This window comes from Solea senegalensis, linkage group LG8 (assembly GCF_019176455.1).
Source record: "Solea senegalensis isolate Sse05_10M linkage group LG8, IFAPA_SoseM_1, whole genome shotgun sequence".
In the NCBI taxonomy this organism is placed as follows: Eukaryota; Metazoa; Chordata; class Actinopteri; order Pleuronectiformes; family Soleidae; genus Solea; species Solea senegalensis.
Window position 1 is genome coordinate 22,908,735 of NC_058028.1, and position 17,370 is coordinate 22,926,104.

The 17,370-nt window shown below is 40.7% G+C and overlaps 1 protein-coding gene across 3 annotated transcripts in view; it reads left to right on the plus strand.

The window, feature by feature from the left end:
- bcas3 (BCAS3 microtubule associated cell migration factor) overlaps window positions 1–17,370 on the plus strand; it is a 310,652-nt gene that overhangs the window by 52,405 nt on the left and 240,877 nt on the right. For all 3 annotated transcript variants that reach the window (XM_044031520.1, XM_044031522.1, XM_044031523.1), the window contains exons 14-15: window positions 8,449–8,582; window positions 12,944–13,268. In XM_044031520.1, coding sequence (XP_043887455.1) covers window positions 8,449–8,582; window positions 12,944–13,268 — 459 coding nt within the window. The remainder of the gene's footprint in view (window positions 1–8,448; window positions 8,583–12,943; window positions 13,269–17,370) is intronic.

Here is a 17,370-nt window from a genome sequence, read left to right on the forward strand (position 1 = left end):
GGAAATCATAAGACAATATAAACATAGGTAGGTCTTATTTATTTAAATGAAGAAACAATAGTTGCACCTATCTGATTTATTCATCTTCACCATTGATTTTTAAGATTGTTACAGATCTGTGGAGCATATATACTGAAATTTGCTTCTCCATGTTTAGTTTTGATTCTATGAAAAGAAAGAAACATATCACAAATGTTCTGACGCTCTCCATCCTCACTGACACATACAGTATGTAAGTTAAAGAATAATGACCGCAGAGAATACTGACAAAATGTCACTGTAACGCTAAAGTTAGTGAGTAATAGCATGTAGGAGAATCATCTGGCTGTACTGTTACCATGACTCAGGGCTTTGTCTGAAGAAAGAATTGACACACTTCTACCATCATCGTCACAGCTTCAGCAGTGTGGAGTCATTCACATCCCACACAGTGTGGTAACACGCACCTTATTTTTGACTTTCTCACAGTGTATATGAATGGGTTGATGGGAAGAGGTGACTTGTCAATGGTACAGGGTGTAAAATTTAGCAAAAGTTACTGATGAAGCTACATTTTATGACACCCTTCCCTTTCAAGTGTGCTTGAGAACCCATGTAGCCTTCAGCTAGTATCATAACTCAAACAATGTGTAGTTTATCAATTGGGGCCTATTGTAAAAACATGGATGTCTGTGCAACTGACCTAAGGTGATTGACAAATAAAATGTAATCTTTCATCTTACATTTTCCGGCAAATAACTATAAGTTTACCTCATTGTTACACACTGAACATTTAACTTAGTGTTCCCTATACATTGAAACTGTTTTTTTTTCCTTCAGTATAAAAACCCCCAGTGGCCAACAAGACTTATTGTTTATCGTACTCTCAACATATAAAGGGACTGGATGGAAAATAACTGAAAACCCAATAGTACTGTCAGGCGATTTTAGTGGCCACAGAGTTTAAAAGCCTGTGTTATGATTACCAAAGGAGCAACTAGCTTTAAAATGATATAAACATTGTGTGTCACATTTTTTTCCAAAATAACTCTTTGTATCATAAGAATTTGATCCACTCAGCCAAATATAGTTTGGAAAATCTAAAGTAGCTGTTACAGCTAATTATTTCATGCTATTGGTGAGTTCAAGCAGCCAACAGGAAGCACTCCATTGCTCAGGCTCTTTGCTGTGTTTAAGCCCAATGTGAGCTTTTTATATGAATCAGTTGGGCACATCATGGTCTATGGTAGTCAAATTTCCTAATGCATTAATCATTCTATCCCCTTAGGAGAATTCATTTCTTTGCATATTTTTTTATTCTGTCCACCACATCCAAAGATGTCAACATTTTAGTCTGAGGATGGTGCTATAGAGTCAAGTCTTTTTCAAAAGCATTTTTATGGTGGAAGATCACTAATAAATGAACATTAGTTCAAGTAAAAGCCTACAGTTGTTGTTGGGCTGGGTTTTGGCTTGTATACCTAGATTTCAAATGTCATTGTTAAGCTTCTTAACTCAGTATCGTAACATTTTAGTAAAATGGTTTATAACATTATAATGTATTGCTAAACAAATTTGTTAAAATGTTTTATTTAATGTGTGAAGCTCCACAGAATGATGCTTAGCAAAGCAGTTTCCAAAGCAAAAGTGATAATTGCCGATAATTACTGTATATTAACACATAAATGTTGTTACAGCTGTGTTCACCTAATTCTATGCAACATACTTATGAGTTTTTATACATACAGGGGTTTAAAGCTACTGAAAATGCAGGATCTCTGACATTAAATATTTATTGTTGAGTTTTGTGATGGGGCTCTCTGATCTAAGATAGAACATTGTTATGATCTAGATATTCCCGTGAAACCTGGAGGAGATGCAGAAGTTTTGTTCTGTCTTAATGCTGAAAGGTTGCTGCTTAGATATTTGCATGAACAGGTGCACCAGTGAGTATAAGGTCCCCTTTACACCTGGCATTAGCACATGTTTTCTGTGATCAGATAGCGATCAGATAGGACTTTGCATGCATTTACACCTGGTATTAACGTGCCTCTGTTGTCCACATCAAGATCCGATTGTTGTGCTATCACGGTCACGCCCCCCCTTTATCAACAACATATGCATACAGCAATGATAATGATAGGCGCACGTGAAGTTGCCTTGTTGTATGGACTCGTCTGCTTTTTTAAGCAGGGGAAGATGTTGTCGACGAAAGCAGAGGAGTCGCTGCTTTCACCTCAGCTTTGCTTGGAGCCACCAACATGTTTCCGCTCATATAGTTGTTGTGGGTGGAGTGGAGATGCAGCGGAGACTCATTACGTTACATTTACGCTGGTCACAATTCATCTCTGGTCACCTACCCGAGGTAGTTTGGCAGATCGGATATTACTCTGTCCACACATAAAACACATTTTAATGTCCGGTGTAAAAGGGCCTTTTATTATTATTATTTTGAAATAGATCTTGATTTTGCAACTAAGAAAATCACTGAGACTGTAGAAGCCACAGTTAAGTACATTTACTCATGCAGCTTTATAAATAAAGAAAGGAAGCTTGACTCCTGCCTCTCTTCTCACACACATAGCTCAGTTCTTTTTTCTTTTTTTTCCCCCTTGTAATGACAATGGACAATTGGGGGCACTGTGACATCTTACCTGTGACCAGAGGCTGTGAATGTTTAAAGGGATTCCATTAAACACTGGGAAATTAAAAAGAGACCATGCAAATGCAAGGAGCTTACCTCTCCAGCCTCACTGTCTGCCCATTTGCTCACTGAGGGGATTAAGTGCTGAACATTGTCCCATATTCTTAATCAGAAGATTGTGGATGGGAGCAATTTGTTTTGGGGCTTTTTCAACGTGGCTTCAAAAGCAGCTTGGTGTTAAAGTTCTCTCTAAGCTGCTGTGAGAACATGTTTGTCTCATGTTGTGAAACCACAGACATAAAACAAAGTATTTGGATTGACTGGGAACTAAGATTAGTGGCAGTAAATTGGGGTTGTGACATTGGTGGATGAACCTGCAGGTGAAGTTATTGACTCTGACTTCCTTTAACATTTTTAACTTTGTTATTATGCAACCTGTAATCATGTGCCATGCCTATTGAATGGCTCAAAGAAAAAAAAAACCTCTCCTTTCTCTTAACTCCAACAGGAATTGTGTAAATATGTAAATGCTCCATAAAACAGACTCAAATAGTGTGTTTTCCACTTTAGGTGATGAAAGAACAAGCCTGGAGCTCTGCCTTGAGAGCCGTCACGCTTTAAGAACTTGACCGCTACGGTGCCTGCCCCTTGTACATCGGCATGACTTTAAAGTCAAGTGGGTTTTGCCCTGTTAGAAAAGGTGGCATTCCAACATATTAATATCAAACTAATTGTAGCCGCTGAACTAGGTTAGCCACACACACACACCTTTTTCATATCTATTAATATCTGAGTGCTCACAGGTGGTCCGCCTGTGAAGTGCACAGAAAAAACACAACCCTTGGTTTCAGCCCACTGTACATCAAATGAACCATAAGCACCTTTCCCCTCTATTTTCCTTAGTGGTTCTCTCTGTTTTTCTTTGTAGCTTTCACACTCCGTCCGTCCTGGAATGAAGTGTGAGGTTCACTGAATCAGGAGAATTTTGAAGACAAATGTGCAACAGTTCATTGTCTTTTAGCTTTGGCTACTGTGCAAGCAAGAAACATCAACAGATGTAAACATGAGTTGTTGGGTGGATGAAATCATGCACAATCTGTCTGTTATAAACATCGCATACAGCATAGATTGTGAGATTGGCTTCCTGCTCCAGCCTCTTGCAGTAGTTGTGTACATACGTGATTCCTGTGTAGTGTTTGTTACTTCTTGGTTGCTGCCATTTTCATTTCGATCTCATGTCCAGATCTCTTTAATTGCTTGTTTCTTGCCTCATTGGATTTGTTGTAGCAACATTGCCATATCTCTACATTTCTGTGAGTATACGGCTCTCACAAGTGATACAAATTATTTATTATTAACAACATGTGAAAATCAATTTGTTTTTTCATCATCAATATTGAAAGTATACATGTAAGCTTAACCTTAACCTTTTTTATTTGTGGTATCTTATACTTTTAGGTGATAATTCAGTAAGTAAATATGGACATGGGCTCTTTTATGTGAGAGGTTGCTGACTTTGGCATGGTAGCATCTGACTCAGTCTAATACCTACTCTGCTGCCCAGTGAATATAAAACTGCTCATAAATTAGTGTTGTGCTAGGGTGGTGAAAGTATGGTACATTTGTCCTTCCTTCAATTGGCACTTCAGCCAGTAGCACAATTTGCAGTGGCTAAGAAAATAATACATTATTTTATTATTACTACCTTTACTTGAGTAACCATAAGTATATTCTACTGTAGTTTGCGGGACAAATGTTAAAGGATTTTGATTTCTTGACTGAATTCAGTTACTTGACAACTTTTTTATTTATTGTAAGTGTAAAATTGACCAATAAATGCATATTCCCATTTTGCACACCTTACTTTGTCATTATCATTTTGAATCTGAACTGATGCAATTGCAATTTTGTGCACCTAAAGGTCCCCTGCAAATCAAACGGTGGCCTTCATAAAGCAGAAATGATGTCTTTCCTCTTAGATACCATAGTAAGCTCTGTTTGGTTTGTCCACTCTCACTGAAACTTGGTACCGCAAGATGGCATCCGGAAAGCAAGGCCCCTTTCTAAAGTACATATAAAAGTCTTATTCTTAGAAATGATACTCTGTATACTGTTAATGGATAGTATACACAATTTCTGCCAATTAACCCTCCTTAATGTTACACACTTGACCTTTAAATTACCTTTAAATTGAATTCGCAACACAAAAAAATAGGATTCACTTTTTGAAGCTAATGTGTTGTAGCTGTCTGATTTATTTGTACTGTATGTACGTACAGACAGACACATAGAGTTTTGTTCTGTCTTCCAAACTGGCAGCCCTGAAGACAAAGCCCTGTCTTACGATGGATAGTCTTTCATTTGTGCGTTTGGCAAATCTGCTCTGAAGTTTATGCATCCTAGTAACAGTAAAGCTATCCGAATCCCTCGAGTACTTCATCTTGTAGGCTTTATGTCTTCCACATGGTTATAATTTGACATTTTCTCGATTTTCAAAGCTTTTCTGGAGCCCAGTGTTGTTAATTAAAAAGTGGACTAGTTTTGTTGTGGCCTTTCGTGTTGCCAAGTAGGGAAATCACTGCCTTCTTTGTTGCTCTCTCCACTTCTCCCTTTGCTTTTCTCTCTCCCTCTCTCTCCCTTGTCCCATCTGACTTTGTTGAGAATAAAGCTTGCCTAGACACTTTGTAAATGAAACATCCTTCCACTATTATTGGGACTGAGCAGATGTTTTCTGTTTGGATGGTCAGAGATGGGACAGTAAACCCTGGAGCAAAGCAAAACAAAAAGATTTTTGGGCCACAGGAAAAAAAAAAAAAACATAAAGCAAAAGCAGATATTTATGGAAATGATTATATCACTTCCCTCATGTCCCATAGAGACGCATGTCTCGCGCACATGGCAAATTAGAGGTCATCCCTTCCACTTTAGCGCATGTCTGTGTGCGTGTGCCAGTGATTTTGGTACTCAAACATCGTAAATAACACTGTAACCCCTGGGACAAGGTGTTATAAATAGGACGTGTCAAACCCTTCTCCGTCCAGCCTCTGGTTTCCCCGAAACCCTTTCTTTTCACCCGCCGAGCGGCTCAGCTACTTTTTAATTTGGCCTTCCCGCAGGCTAACCAACTGACGCCTCTCGGCGAGGGCCTCTGTATTTCAACAACGCCACAAAAGCCCCAGTGCTCGGGCACTCGCACTCACAAAGCTCTCCAGCCTTTCTAAGCTGTTACTTTTTTGGAGCCCAGACTCTACCATCAGCACAAGAGAAACGCTGGCTCTGACCAGAAACCAGCGGCCAAGTCTCATCTGTCAGAAACCCCAGGGGCAAGATTCTCCAGCCACTGGATGGGCGGGGCCTGTCCAAAACAGAGAGGAGGGAGAAAAATGAAAGAAAGAGTGGGGTGCAGGGGAGAGAAGGTTTAAGAGCGAGAGGAAGCTCCCAGATAAACAGGCCGCAGCGCCTCAACTCCTAATCACCCTGCGCTTCCGTTTCCAGACTCTATAATTAGAAGGGCCCCGTCCCTTTTTTCTCCGTATTCCCAGTTGACGCAAATGCTTCTTGTGGCTTGGCACCTCATTTGGGGCGTGGGCTTTCAAGAGTTTACAGGCCCTGGGCCTTAGCTCTCTGGCTTTCTGGTCTCTCTGATACAGCATGAACAGCTAACCACTGTCTTAATGCACACTTCACTTGGCATTCTTTCCTGCTTTTCTCCCTCCACCTCTGATAATTTTCATGACCCCATAGCTCATTGACTCTGTCCTTCCCTCATTCCACCTCTTCATCTTCTTTAAATATAACTGGTCTTCTACAGAAGCCTCAAAAACAAACAAAAAACTTTCACATCTGAATGAATGTGCACAATTTTCTAGCACCCTTGGCTTGTTTTTCCACACAGGGAGTGTTTTCCATCTCCTTTGCACGTGTTACTGAATCCTTTTAATCTCATGCCATTGCAACCTCCTCTCTTCACATTTGACATACCACCCAATAAAGACTGGCCACTAATTAAAACCTACTGTGGCCGCCACATAAAAGATTCCATTGGGGAAAACTCAGAGGAAAATGACTAATTACTTTAATATCATTTATGTCTGGGAGTTGTCAGAAATTCAGAGGTTTGGACATATTTTCAAATCTTGCACTGTATCGGCGATGTGTTTCCAACATTTCCAGTTACCGCCTGATCTACAGATTTGTTTGTAACATCTCATCCAGAAGGCTTCTGGGGATGGGCGCGGGTTGTGCTTTGAAAAGTAGGGCTGCTTTTTTTTTTTTTTTCTAGCTGAGCCAGTTTAGATCTGGGTTTGTTCTGGTGTGGTTTGTTGAGCATGTTGTTTATGGTGAGGGCCTATACTTTCTGGAGTTTGATGAGCTTCAAATAAAATGGGACCAAATGAATGGGCCTGTCAGTGGGGGTTACACTTGTGCTGAGCTGTGGTTCGGTGGATCTCGATGCGTGCACCCACTCACACACACCCATAACCATACGCGGATGTATGAGTACATAGATTCTCTCTTTTACAGACACTTATCATGTTGCCTGTTCTTGAAGAAGCACACGACTCAAGCCTTGCTTTTAACCAGACAGGGCTACCATGTGAGGGAAGGCTGTGTTTTATGACAGCAACAAATGATAGCTGGTTTTATTTTAATGGCCTGGTTAGTTTGTTCAAAAGGCACAATAATTCTGTCATGGCTTCTAGCTTGTGTCCTGCACAGTTGATAGTGTTGGCTGCCTTCGTGCAAGCTGTTGGAATGAAGTACAGTTTAAATATTTTGGTTGGCCTGACTTTGTATCGATTTAGCAGTGTATCAGCAGAAACTTCACACAGTCACTTGTTGGAGTATCTCTGATCAGCTACATTTTTATTTATTTTTTTAATCTTTGTCAAATAAAGAGGGGGAAAAAAAGATCTACTCTTTGATTTCTGCAGGAGATGTGCACTGGAGTCGAACATGACTGCAGTCTCAAACCTTTGGAACCCGCTCTATGTTTTAAACCAACTTGCTCAGTAAACTTGATATTTTGCACTTTGGTATAATTGTAATTGATTGTTTACAGGCTGACATTTGAAGACTGCCTATTTACTATTGCATATATATTCTTGCAAAATGTAGGCAGTTATAGTTACAACTTTTAAGTCTAATGTTGCCCAAGATAATGCCCTGACTAAATCAGAGGCTGAGAAATCCCTAACCCACTTGCTTACTCTTACTGTTTAAACTTACTGTTTCCATAAAATAGATCAAGATCGTCTTTTATGCCCCTTGAATTGATGTCTCTTAATATGTTTTCACCCAGTTTGTAAAAAAGAATTATGGACTTAATTTAAAAGGACACTAGAGTCCTCAAATGCCAGTTAGGGTGATTAGTCAAGACAACTTATCTCAAAAAAGGTTGAAAGTCACTTTAGCCTTCATAGTGATTTGACATTTTTCAGTCAAGTTTTTCAGACAATTATCTTCAAGTGCTGCTTATCTATTCATTTAGATTGTTCGCATTATTCACGAGGGACACTGCACACTGACAAATCTACTGGAGTTCATTAAAAGGCATGTTTTATTTGTTGCTCATAAAACACACTACAATGATAATAAAATATAGTTGGGGAAAAATAGGTGGTTTAATCCAAATGACATTAGATATGGCAGCAATTGGTCCTTTTTGAAGAAAAGAAAATGAAGCATAACATTACAAAAAAACATGTCATAAGTAAGGAAAATACATTTGAAAGTTGAAACTACACATAAAACACTGGATTCATAGTACAATAAAACAATGACCACATATGGCACAACAATGACTGTTTGTCTCTTCTTTGTAGGAATGCTGCTGGTCACTGCTGACACGTTGGGCCATGATTTTCACGTCTTCCAGATCCTTACGCACCCATGGGCGTCCTCACAGAGTGCTGTTCACCATCTCTACACTTTGCATCGTGGGGAAACTGAGGCTAAGGTTTGAAACGCAAACACACACCTGATTCGAGTCAAACTATCTTATCATTATCTTATTATCATATTGAGATTCTTTGCATTTGAGTCGAGATCAGAACAACAATGCTCATCAGGACAACACTCAGCTGTGCACTTTAGGTAAGACTAACAACCTGAGAATGGCTCAGGGGTGAATAACCCGCATTTTTTTAACTCAACAGCTTTCTAGACAGGTAACCAGCCGACATAAGGCCTAATACCTCGATTTTCCACCAGTAAGTCAGAACTGAAGAAGATTCTTAAATGAGAGGTGAAACATCTTCAACTTAACTCAAGCAAGTCACAACGGTGGCAGGCATAAACCTTGCAGTTTGACATGCTTACTCAGCAAAACTACTTCAGGCCTTGTTCAGTTCAGGTTTATTGACTGGATGCACACACACACCCAGCCTGCCAGCCTGTAGTTAATGTATGACCAAACGGCAGGTCCGCTGACCGGCTGCACACTGAGCCTGCTTTGATCCAACCTGTTGTAAACAGTGAATGCTGGCCTTAGCCTAGTGCTTGGGCCAGAGGTTATCAACACACACACCCACACACACACACACACACACACTGTAGAGTGATAAAGTCTTCTGTGAGGTGGGTGGAGAGACGCTTTATCTGTCTCCAGTAACCAAACATGCGGCTGGCTGTCAGTGACCTGAGGCCAGGTAAACAGACTTCCAGCTGATAACAGCTGTAAGGGGCTGAATGAGGACCAGACCGTGGATGACTGTGGTCAAACTGGAGAATACTAGTCTCAGGGGTTACAAGGATGACACTTTGTTTCTGCTAAACTTTGCAGCCGTGCACCATCGGGTGTGATTCCACTGATCGGGGTTTATCAAGGCCAGCTGTAGCAGTGTGATTGTACTGTGCACTTGCATAACCCAAAGCTTTAGGCTTTCTGTGAAAAGTGCATTCGTTCAAGTTTCATGTGGATGAGAAATCCATGTTTACTTTAGGAGAGGAAACTGTATTCTACAAAAAGGAACTTTTTGACTTCTGATAAATACTCACCTAATAACATGTATTAACATCACAACAAAAAAATCCACCTGAGAATGTCCTTGGAAACTCAGAAGTCTCCGGGCAGCTGCCAGCATATTACGTGCACATCGGTGTTTAGTTTGCCTCTTACAGCGTTGGCGATGTCGACAAATTCCTCTGCGCAGGTCTCAGCAATTAGTCGCACATCTGTTTTTTTGACAGGCAAGGCAAAGGGTCGCAACTTCCACTCATTGACGATAAATTGTGCCATGACACCCAGGTAACTTTTGTTTTATCGATGGTTCCTTAGCTCACCTTCTTAAAATGAAGCTCTCCGCCCAACAATCCCTCGCCTCTCTCTCCATCTTCAGCCACCATCTCCCGGTCTCTCCTATCTGACTGACTGCAGGCAAGTGACAGTTCCGCACGGATACACGGTCAGCACAGCAGAAGTAAACAAACGCCATAACTGCTTTAATTTAATTTAACACGTCAATATCGGTTGTATTAATTGCAACGATTAATGCGTTAACTTTGACAGCACTAGTAATTATTTAACATTTCAATTGTATTGTTATTATTTATTATATCATAGATTGACCTAAGTCAATTCTGCATTAGGGCAGTTGTCTGGCAAATATGAAGCAAAGCATTAAACCCTCACCCAACTTATCTTCTTAATCCCCTTAGGGAAATTATTATTTCTCTGCATTTCACCCATCCTAGAATTAGGAGCAGTGGGCAGCCATACTGAGTTGCACCCTGGGAGCAATGGTACCCCAGCCCTTTTGATCTGGTAGGGACTTGAACCAGTGACTCTCCAGTTACAAGCCCAGTTCCCTTTCCACTTGGCCACGGGCTGCCTTATCCTAACCCTAACTTACTCTAATATTGACACATCATTCTTGCACTGCAGAGACTTGAGGTGTTTGCTCCAGTCTCTCCGTCACATTATTTGGATTCCTTCACAGGTTTTCAGAAGTTGTGCACAGAGCTGCTTAATTTGCTTCATCAGGTGTCAAATAAAAAGTTAGAAGCATTCAACATGCCATATTGACATCACCCCGACTGTCAAGGATGTCATCAACAACACCATGCGCAGAAGGAATGTGCTGCCTCCACATCAACACATGGCTGTGACTGAACATTCCACCTTTTAAAGATAACATGTTGCTACTGTTTTATATCTGCCCGTTTGTTAAATCAACCATCCTTCTGGTAAACCCCACCCCTTACCTGATAAAATAAATTTGACACTGAAGTCAAGGCACCCATTTACAGTCAGAGCTCTGACAGGACTATTATGACCAATTACGAACTACACAAAGTAGCTCTTTCTCATCTCTGAGCCATCCCTAATCTGCCAGTGCAGAGGTCAGGCCTCTTCTTTCACTCATCTTTGTGAAGTAAAGTAACCGTCTGGTATGCTGAGGATACCCCATTAACTGTCATTGCTGGGAACAATTACCTAGTCTGACCTGGCAATAGATTAGAAAGGCTTGCAGGTACAGAGCTTTCTGTCTGACTGGATGACTCAAGCTACACATTCCTCAACTTTCTCCTGGACCTTTCATTTTCCTCCTATCCCGTCCACCTTCTCCAGCCTTTTTTTTATGTTGAAAGATGGATGCTGTTTCAGCACACTATCACCTCATCAGAATGTCACCTCACTCCTTTGTCCTGATTTTTTTTTCTTTTTTTTTTTTTCTCTCCTACGCTCCTTTGCTTGTGGTGTCTTTTGCAGCCTATCTGTCTGGTTTCCTGCATGTCTGACATGCCCAGGGAGATTTTATCTGCTCAAGTGTCTGCTCCCTAAGAGTCAGTCACTATTTGAAGAGGACTAACAAAGGAGGCCAGTAACTCTGAAGTTGTTCTTAGTCATCTATTTTGCCACCAAACCAGCTCATATCCCATTGTCACCTTAGCTAATAACTATTGTTAGATGCTCTCACACTAATTAGTGTTTGTCATGCAGTCAGAATGATGTATTTATCTATGACAAACATTGAACCCAGGTCTTGCTAATGTTACCTCACAGACTGGCATTAGCTCATTCAGTGTGTGAATCCACAATAAATGTATTGACAAGGCAGTCACATTATAATCACAGCATGATCTTTGTTAGATCAACATTTCCTGCACAGATGTATTAACAAACTTTTATTGTAGATTAATAGTGGCCATACAGTGGTTTAGTGTCTGTTGCCTTACAAACTTATGGTTGGATTCCTGGTTTGACGGAGGGCTTTTCTGTGTGGAGATTGCATGTTGTCCCTGTGTGCGTATGGGTTATCTCTACTCCAGTTTCCTCCCACAGTCCAAAAACATACAAAGGTTAATTGGACATTCTAAAATTGGACATAGGTGTGAACACTGAGCCACTCGGGGGTGGAGTGGCTCAGTGCCATGCTATGTTAAGACCGGTACCCTGTGTGCGAAAGACATCATGGTCGCAATGGTCGCAAGTTCGACTCCACCCCTGGCTGATTGTACTCAATTCCATTGTAAGTCGCTTTGAATAAAAGCATCTGTTAAATGACATTTAATGTAATGAATATGTGTGTATGGTTTTTCATTTCTCTATGTTGGCCCTGCGATGGACTGGCGACCTGTCCAGGGTTCTCCCTTACCTAACTCTAACCTCTTTCTGATAGCGAGTCACCATTGAATGTATATGTAATAACCTCTCGACCCATAAACACACAGAAAAAGACCATCAGAACCAACTGCCGTTAAGTCTTGTTTTGAAGTAGTGAACCCATTTTCTATTTAAAACTTATTTTGTAGTTTCACGTATTTCCATGGCGTTATCCATCCATCATGGATAATGCCACTTCATCCTCCACATGAGGGCTGCGGGGCTGCTGTTGACAATCCCACCTGACAAAGGGCGAAAGGCAGGGTACAGCCTGGACAGGTCGCCAGTCCATCGCAGGGCCAACATTCTGCACACACACTCCTGCACCTACAGGCAATGTTGTCCAATTAACCTCTGCATATCAGACAAAATAATAAAACATTTACCACTTACCCTGCTGCGGAAATGTTCGTAGTAGTGTATTTGCATTAATACAGTATATAAAACAGTATACTGTATCATAGCATGGCAAATTATACTTTTCAATTAAAGCTGCTATCAGCAATTATGTCTTTATTATGTCATTAACCAGGTCTTAAATGAAATAATGTTTGCTTGAGCTATTTGGGACCCACTAGCCTGAAATGAAATGAATAGTCAATGGTGACAAAAGTGACTCCATTGCTCATCTGCTCTGCACATTCTCCGTTTTATCCTCCAACTGTCACCGCTCTCTGTCCCCTGACCTCTGTACCTGTTCTGTTCCCATCCAGGTCCAGGACATGTGTTTCAGCCAAGATAGTCGCTGGGTAGCAATCAGCACCCTGCGCGGCACCACCCATGTCTTTCCCATCAACTCTTACGGCGGTGCACCCTGTGCACGCACACACATGTCCCCGAGGGTTGTCAACAGGATGTCTCGCTTTCAAAAGAGTGCCGGCCTGGAAGAGATTGAGCAGGAGCTGAACAGGGCGGCTGCATCAGGAGGAGGAGGCATAGGAGGAGGTGTTTGCATTCTGGGCGGAGGAGGAGGCATTGGGGGCCGCTGTAGTCCCATACTAGGCCTGTCCAGCAGCCCCTCTGGGTCTCCACTGCATGGTGAGGAGCAATGAGGGAGGGGATGGATGGGCTGATGTTTCCTATTTGTGCCTCCAAAATAGCAATTTTGGCAGACACATAGTGGCTGTCAACATACAGGAAGCTAAATCTATTTGCAGGCATTTTATCACAAGTTAATGCATTCCTGATTTTACCCATTTTCCCAAACTAGCTATGGTGGACCAAGACTTTAACTTTTGCAATTATGCATTTCAATACAAGTGTGTTAAAGCTGTCTTCAGCAATGTCATCTTCTGGCAGACCTTTGGCCAAAGTCCTGTTTAATGCTTCCATTAGCATTAACCTCTTTCATACATCACCATCATTTTCACAGATGCAAATGATGTATTGCTTCTAGATGAGTGAGATTCTTAATACAACCAAACTAGAATACAGATCCCCCATATCTGTATTTTATAAAACCTGTAGTGCAATTTAGCTGTGATTTAAAGCAGTTACTGTGAGTAAAGCTTCTGTAGCTCTGTGGGGTCTTTATCAGAGATGTTTGCTAGAATCCAGTAATACAAGGAATATTTTAAAATTAGTTTTACACAATAATGTCTGATCAATGCCTGGTCATGTACGTATGTGGACAGGTGAAGCTCACCATTCACACAGCACATGTTAAGATGCATCTAAAGCCCTTGGGTATATCCTATGTGACTAATTATATTATTATTACTATTTTTGTACCGTAACAAATGTATATATGTACATATATACATTTGCTGAAAGCATGTGCACACAGACACACACATACTCACTTTCCATGGACTGGTCATCTCTGTAGCCCTTTTCCAGGGATTCTGATCTCTGTGCCACAACCTTGTGGGCCTTGTTTGTCAAACATCATTGCAGGCAGCTCACACTGTCCTGAGTTGGTACAGACACACTCTGGTAAACACACCCTCTGTGTGAGCTGCACTGCTTGACCCCAGAGGTGTCACTCAGTGTAAAATATCACAGTTCTCATTATTCATGCGTTTCCAGGAAATATCGCTCAGCTTTATTAGGTTTACTTCAGCGCGAGGGCAAGGGTGAGAACACGATAAACTCTTCAGAGAACCAACATGAGGGAATTGGGTAATTTTACATATTATAGTAAAACGGTCACAATGAATATTTTCAGGACATGGGTGTGTCATGAAAAGTCATTGACTTCTATAGTTGATGTTATGAATGCAGCATTTTAAGTTTACCTTTGTTTATGTTTTGGCTTGTGTCAAAACCACTTCTTACTGTGTCAGTTTCTTGCCACTGAGCTTTAAAAGCCTTTTAATGATCAACCCTCTGATTTGGTTGTATTTAAAAAGGAATCTTGGTTTCAGTTTATTTTAAAGGTTTATTTTCTGTTATTATTTCTTGTTTCATTTGCTCAAATCACCTGCATTTCCAATTTAAACACGTAGTTTAATCTTTAGAGCCTCATTTTATTGCTACGTGTCATGCATCTGCATAGAGCGCGATCACATTCTGCTATGGTTCCTGTAAAGTAACTATTGTCATCGCCTCATTTATACATAGACCCCTATGCAGATGTCCTGTTCTGCCAAAAAAATCTGTGGCCATGCTTGCCATATAATGTCGACCGCGCATGTTCCTTGTAGAATGATTTACTGGACTGCAATAAATCAGGTACACATACGTGGAACTCTCTTCAGACATGTAACATGGAAAACATTTATCAATCCTGATTGTGTTCATTGAGATCCTTTAGCCTCAGAATCAAGTGTAAACTGTGAAGCACAGAAAAAAAGTTAATTTTTCATCTTAGTAGCACATCATAATTTTGTCAGTGATGTTGGATGGCTGTTTTGAGCGCATTCGAGATTGTGTTTTAACTTTCACTCGACCTCTTTCTGCCTACTCTATAGGATATTGCTATTATTGCAAGACAAAATAACCAAAATAGGAAACTTTATTTGTATCACTACCTCTCCTTTTATATGTTCATACTATGTTCATACTATATGTCCACTCTTGCCTCCGCCTAAATGTAGTAGCGTCTTCGTATCGGCACAAATAAGTGACAAAATGGTGTGGTCAAGGTCAAGTTATGTTGTTATTTGCCTGCCCAAGAATTTGTACTGTCCTATCAACACACTCTCTCTGTTGCAGAATGGCACCCCGCTTCCTGTTTCCTTCCTGTCTTCCTTGTCTAGACCCAAACCCCTGTGTAACCCCAACATAAACACACACGCACACACAGCACACAGAGCGAGTGAAAAATTGGCTATCAAACATTAAAAGGACGCCCGACTTTGGAGAGTCACCGCTCTGTGATGAGAGACGGAGAGGGACAGGTACATCAAAGTAGTAGTGGAGGTGAAAGTGAGGGAGCGAAGTAATGAGGTGCAATTGAGAAAAATGAAGGAGAGATAGAGCAGAGGTGAGGGGTGACGGTGGGTTGCACAGTGAGGGAAAGATAAGTTTGTAGTAGCAGCGCTGAAAGCCGGGGTCTCTGGGAGCGCGGTCGTAAATCACACTTTTGTTTCAAAGGAGAGCATTAGGGCCACCTGTCAACAATTAGTCCTCACAGTGATACCTTTCTGTGTGTGTGTGCTTGTGTGTGTGTGTGTGTGCGTGTGCGCTTGTGCGTGTATCCATACACTTAAGTAGATAAACCTTTGACACAATTTCTTCAGTAAAATATGAAAAAGGAGCAGGTTTAAAATCAACAATCACCACTATACTATAGTGAAGAGTTGTTTTGACTGTTCAGGAGAAAATTGAAGGTTTTCATAACTCTTAATATTTTACAGTTTATAATAAAGTCCACAGGAAATTGAAGTCAGGCTTCACACTGCTTTCACTAAGGTGTTAATCCGTACCATATGGACACAGCCTCACCTTTTGATAACATGTCCTCTACTGTGTGAACTATGAGGCAGAGTTCACTTTTGTTTACTTATAATGTTACGGCCTCATGTACAAGACATTCTCATATCTGACACTTTAAAGGTTCAATATGTTACACTGATCTTCCCTTGTTTTGTAACGTGAGATACTGCGTCTGTGGTTGGAGACTAATATCACATCAGTCATGTTTCTGAAAGCACCAGCACTTGTGAATCACACTATAAACAGGCCCCTGCTATGAAAACAAGCAAAAATAACATACAATTTAGATAGTGTGTGTCATGTTTTGAGGTGTAACAGATCATTGTATTATATATAAAAAAAGGTTAATATTCATGCATATGCTCTGAGTTTTTATATGATGAAGCAAATTTTAAAACAAACAGAAACATATTTAAACCAGGCCTTACAGAGACCCAGGGTGCAGCAGTTTTGGGCAATATGACTATCCTGAAAACAAACCGCTACAGAACACTGATCTGTAACTTTTTTAATTTCATGTCCCCAAAAACAAAAGCACCACAGCAAAAAATGTCCTCCATGAAGGTTTCAAAGGAATAGTACAGCATTTTGAAGTGGGGCTGTATGAGATTCTTACACTTCATCAGTGTCTTATAAACAAGTGACTGCACAGGGTGTATTCTATGTTCACTCAGACAAGCTTTTCCAACAGAACATTGGACCACTTACTCCCCACACCAAACACCATTGAGATCTAGACCAGTTTCATATCATGGCACACAGGAGTTGTTGATCCACTGCTGCCTCCATCAGTAACTTCAAATGCATTATATAACACACATTTGCCAAATGAGGCACTCGGACACCAGCAACTTCTATTTCTCCCACAAGCTAAACATGCACATTTTCTCTATGGACATTGGTACAGGGCAAAAGCTTCAGTTTCCAGTCAGATTTTTGAAAGTGAGATTAGGCTTCAAACATATTCTTTAGACAGTGTTTAGAGACATAACTGGCGTCCCTGTTGTCTCAGCACACAGAGCAAGTGCAGTCAGTTGTATGTAAGACACTGATTACATGTGAGAACAGAACAACACAAAGTGTGAACCAGCCACTTTTGTGATTTATTGCATTATTGTAGTGTTCTAGTTTATTAGCTAACCTTACTTAATACAATAAACAGTATTTAATTAATCCAAAAATATTAAAGTTCCTCACAGGTGAATTCCCACAGTATAGCATCAAGCTCTTAAACCTCACATGTTTTCATAACCTTTATTGC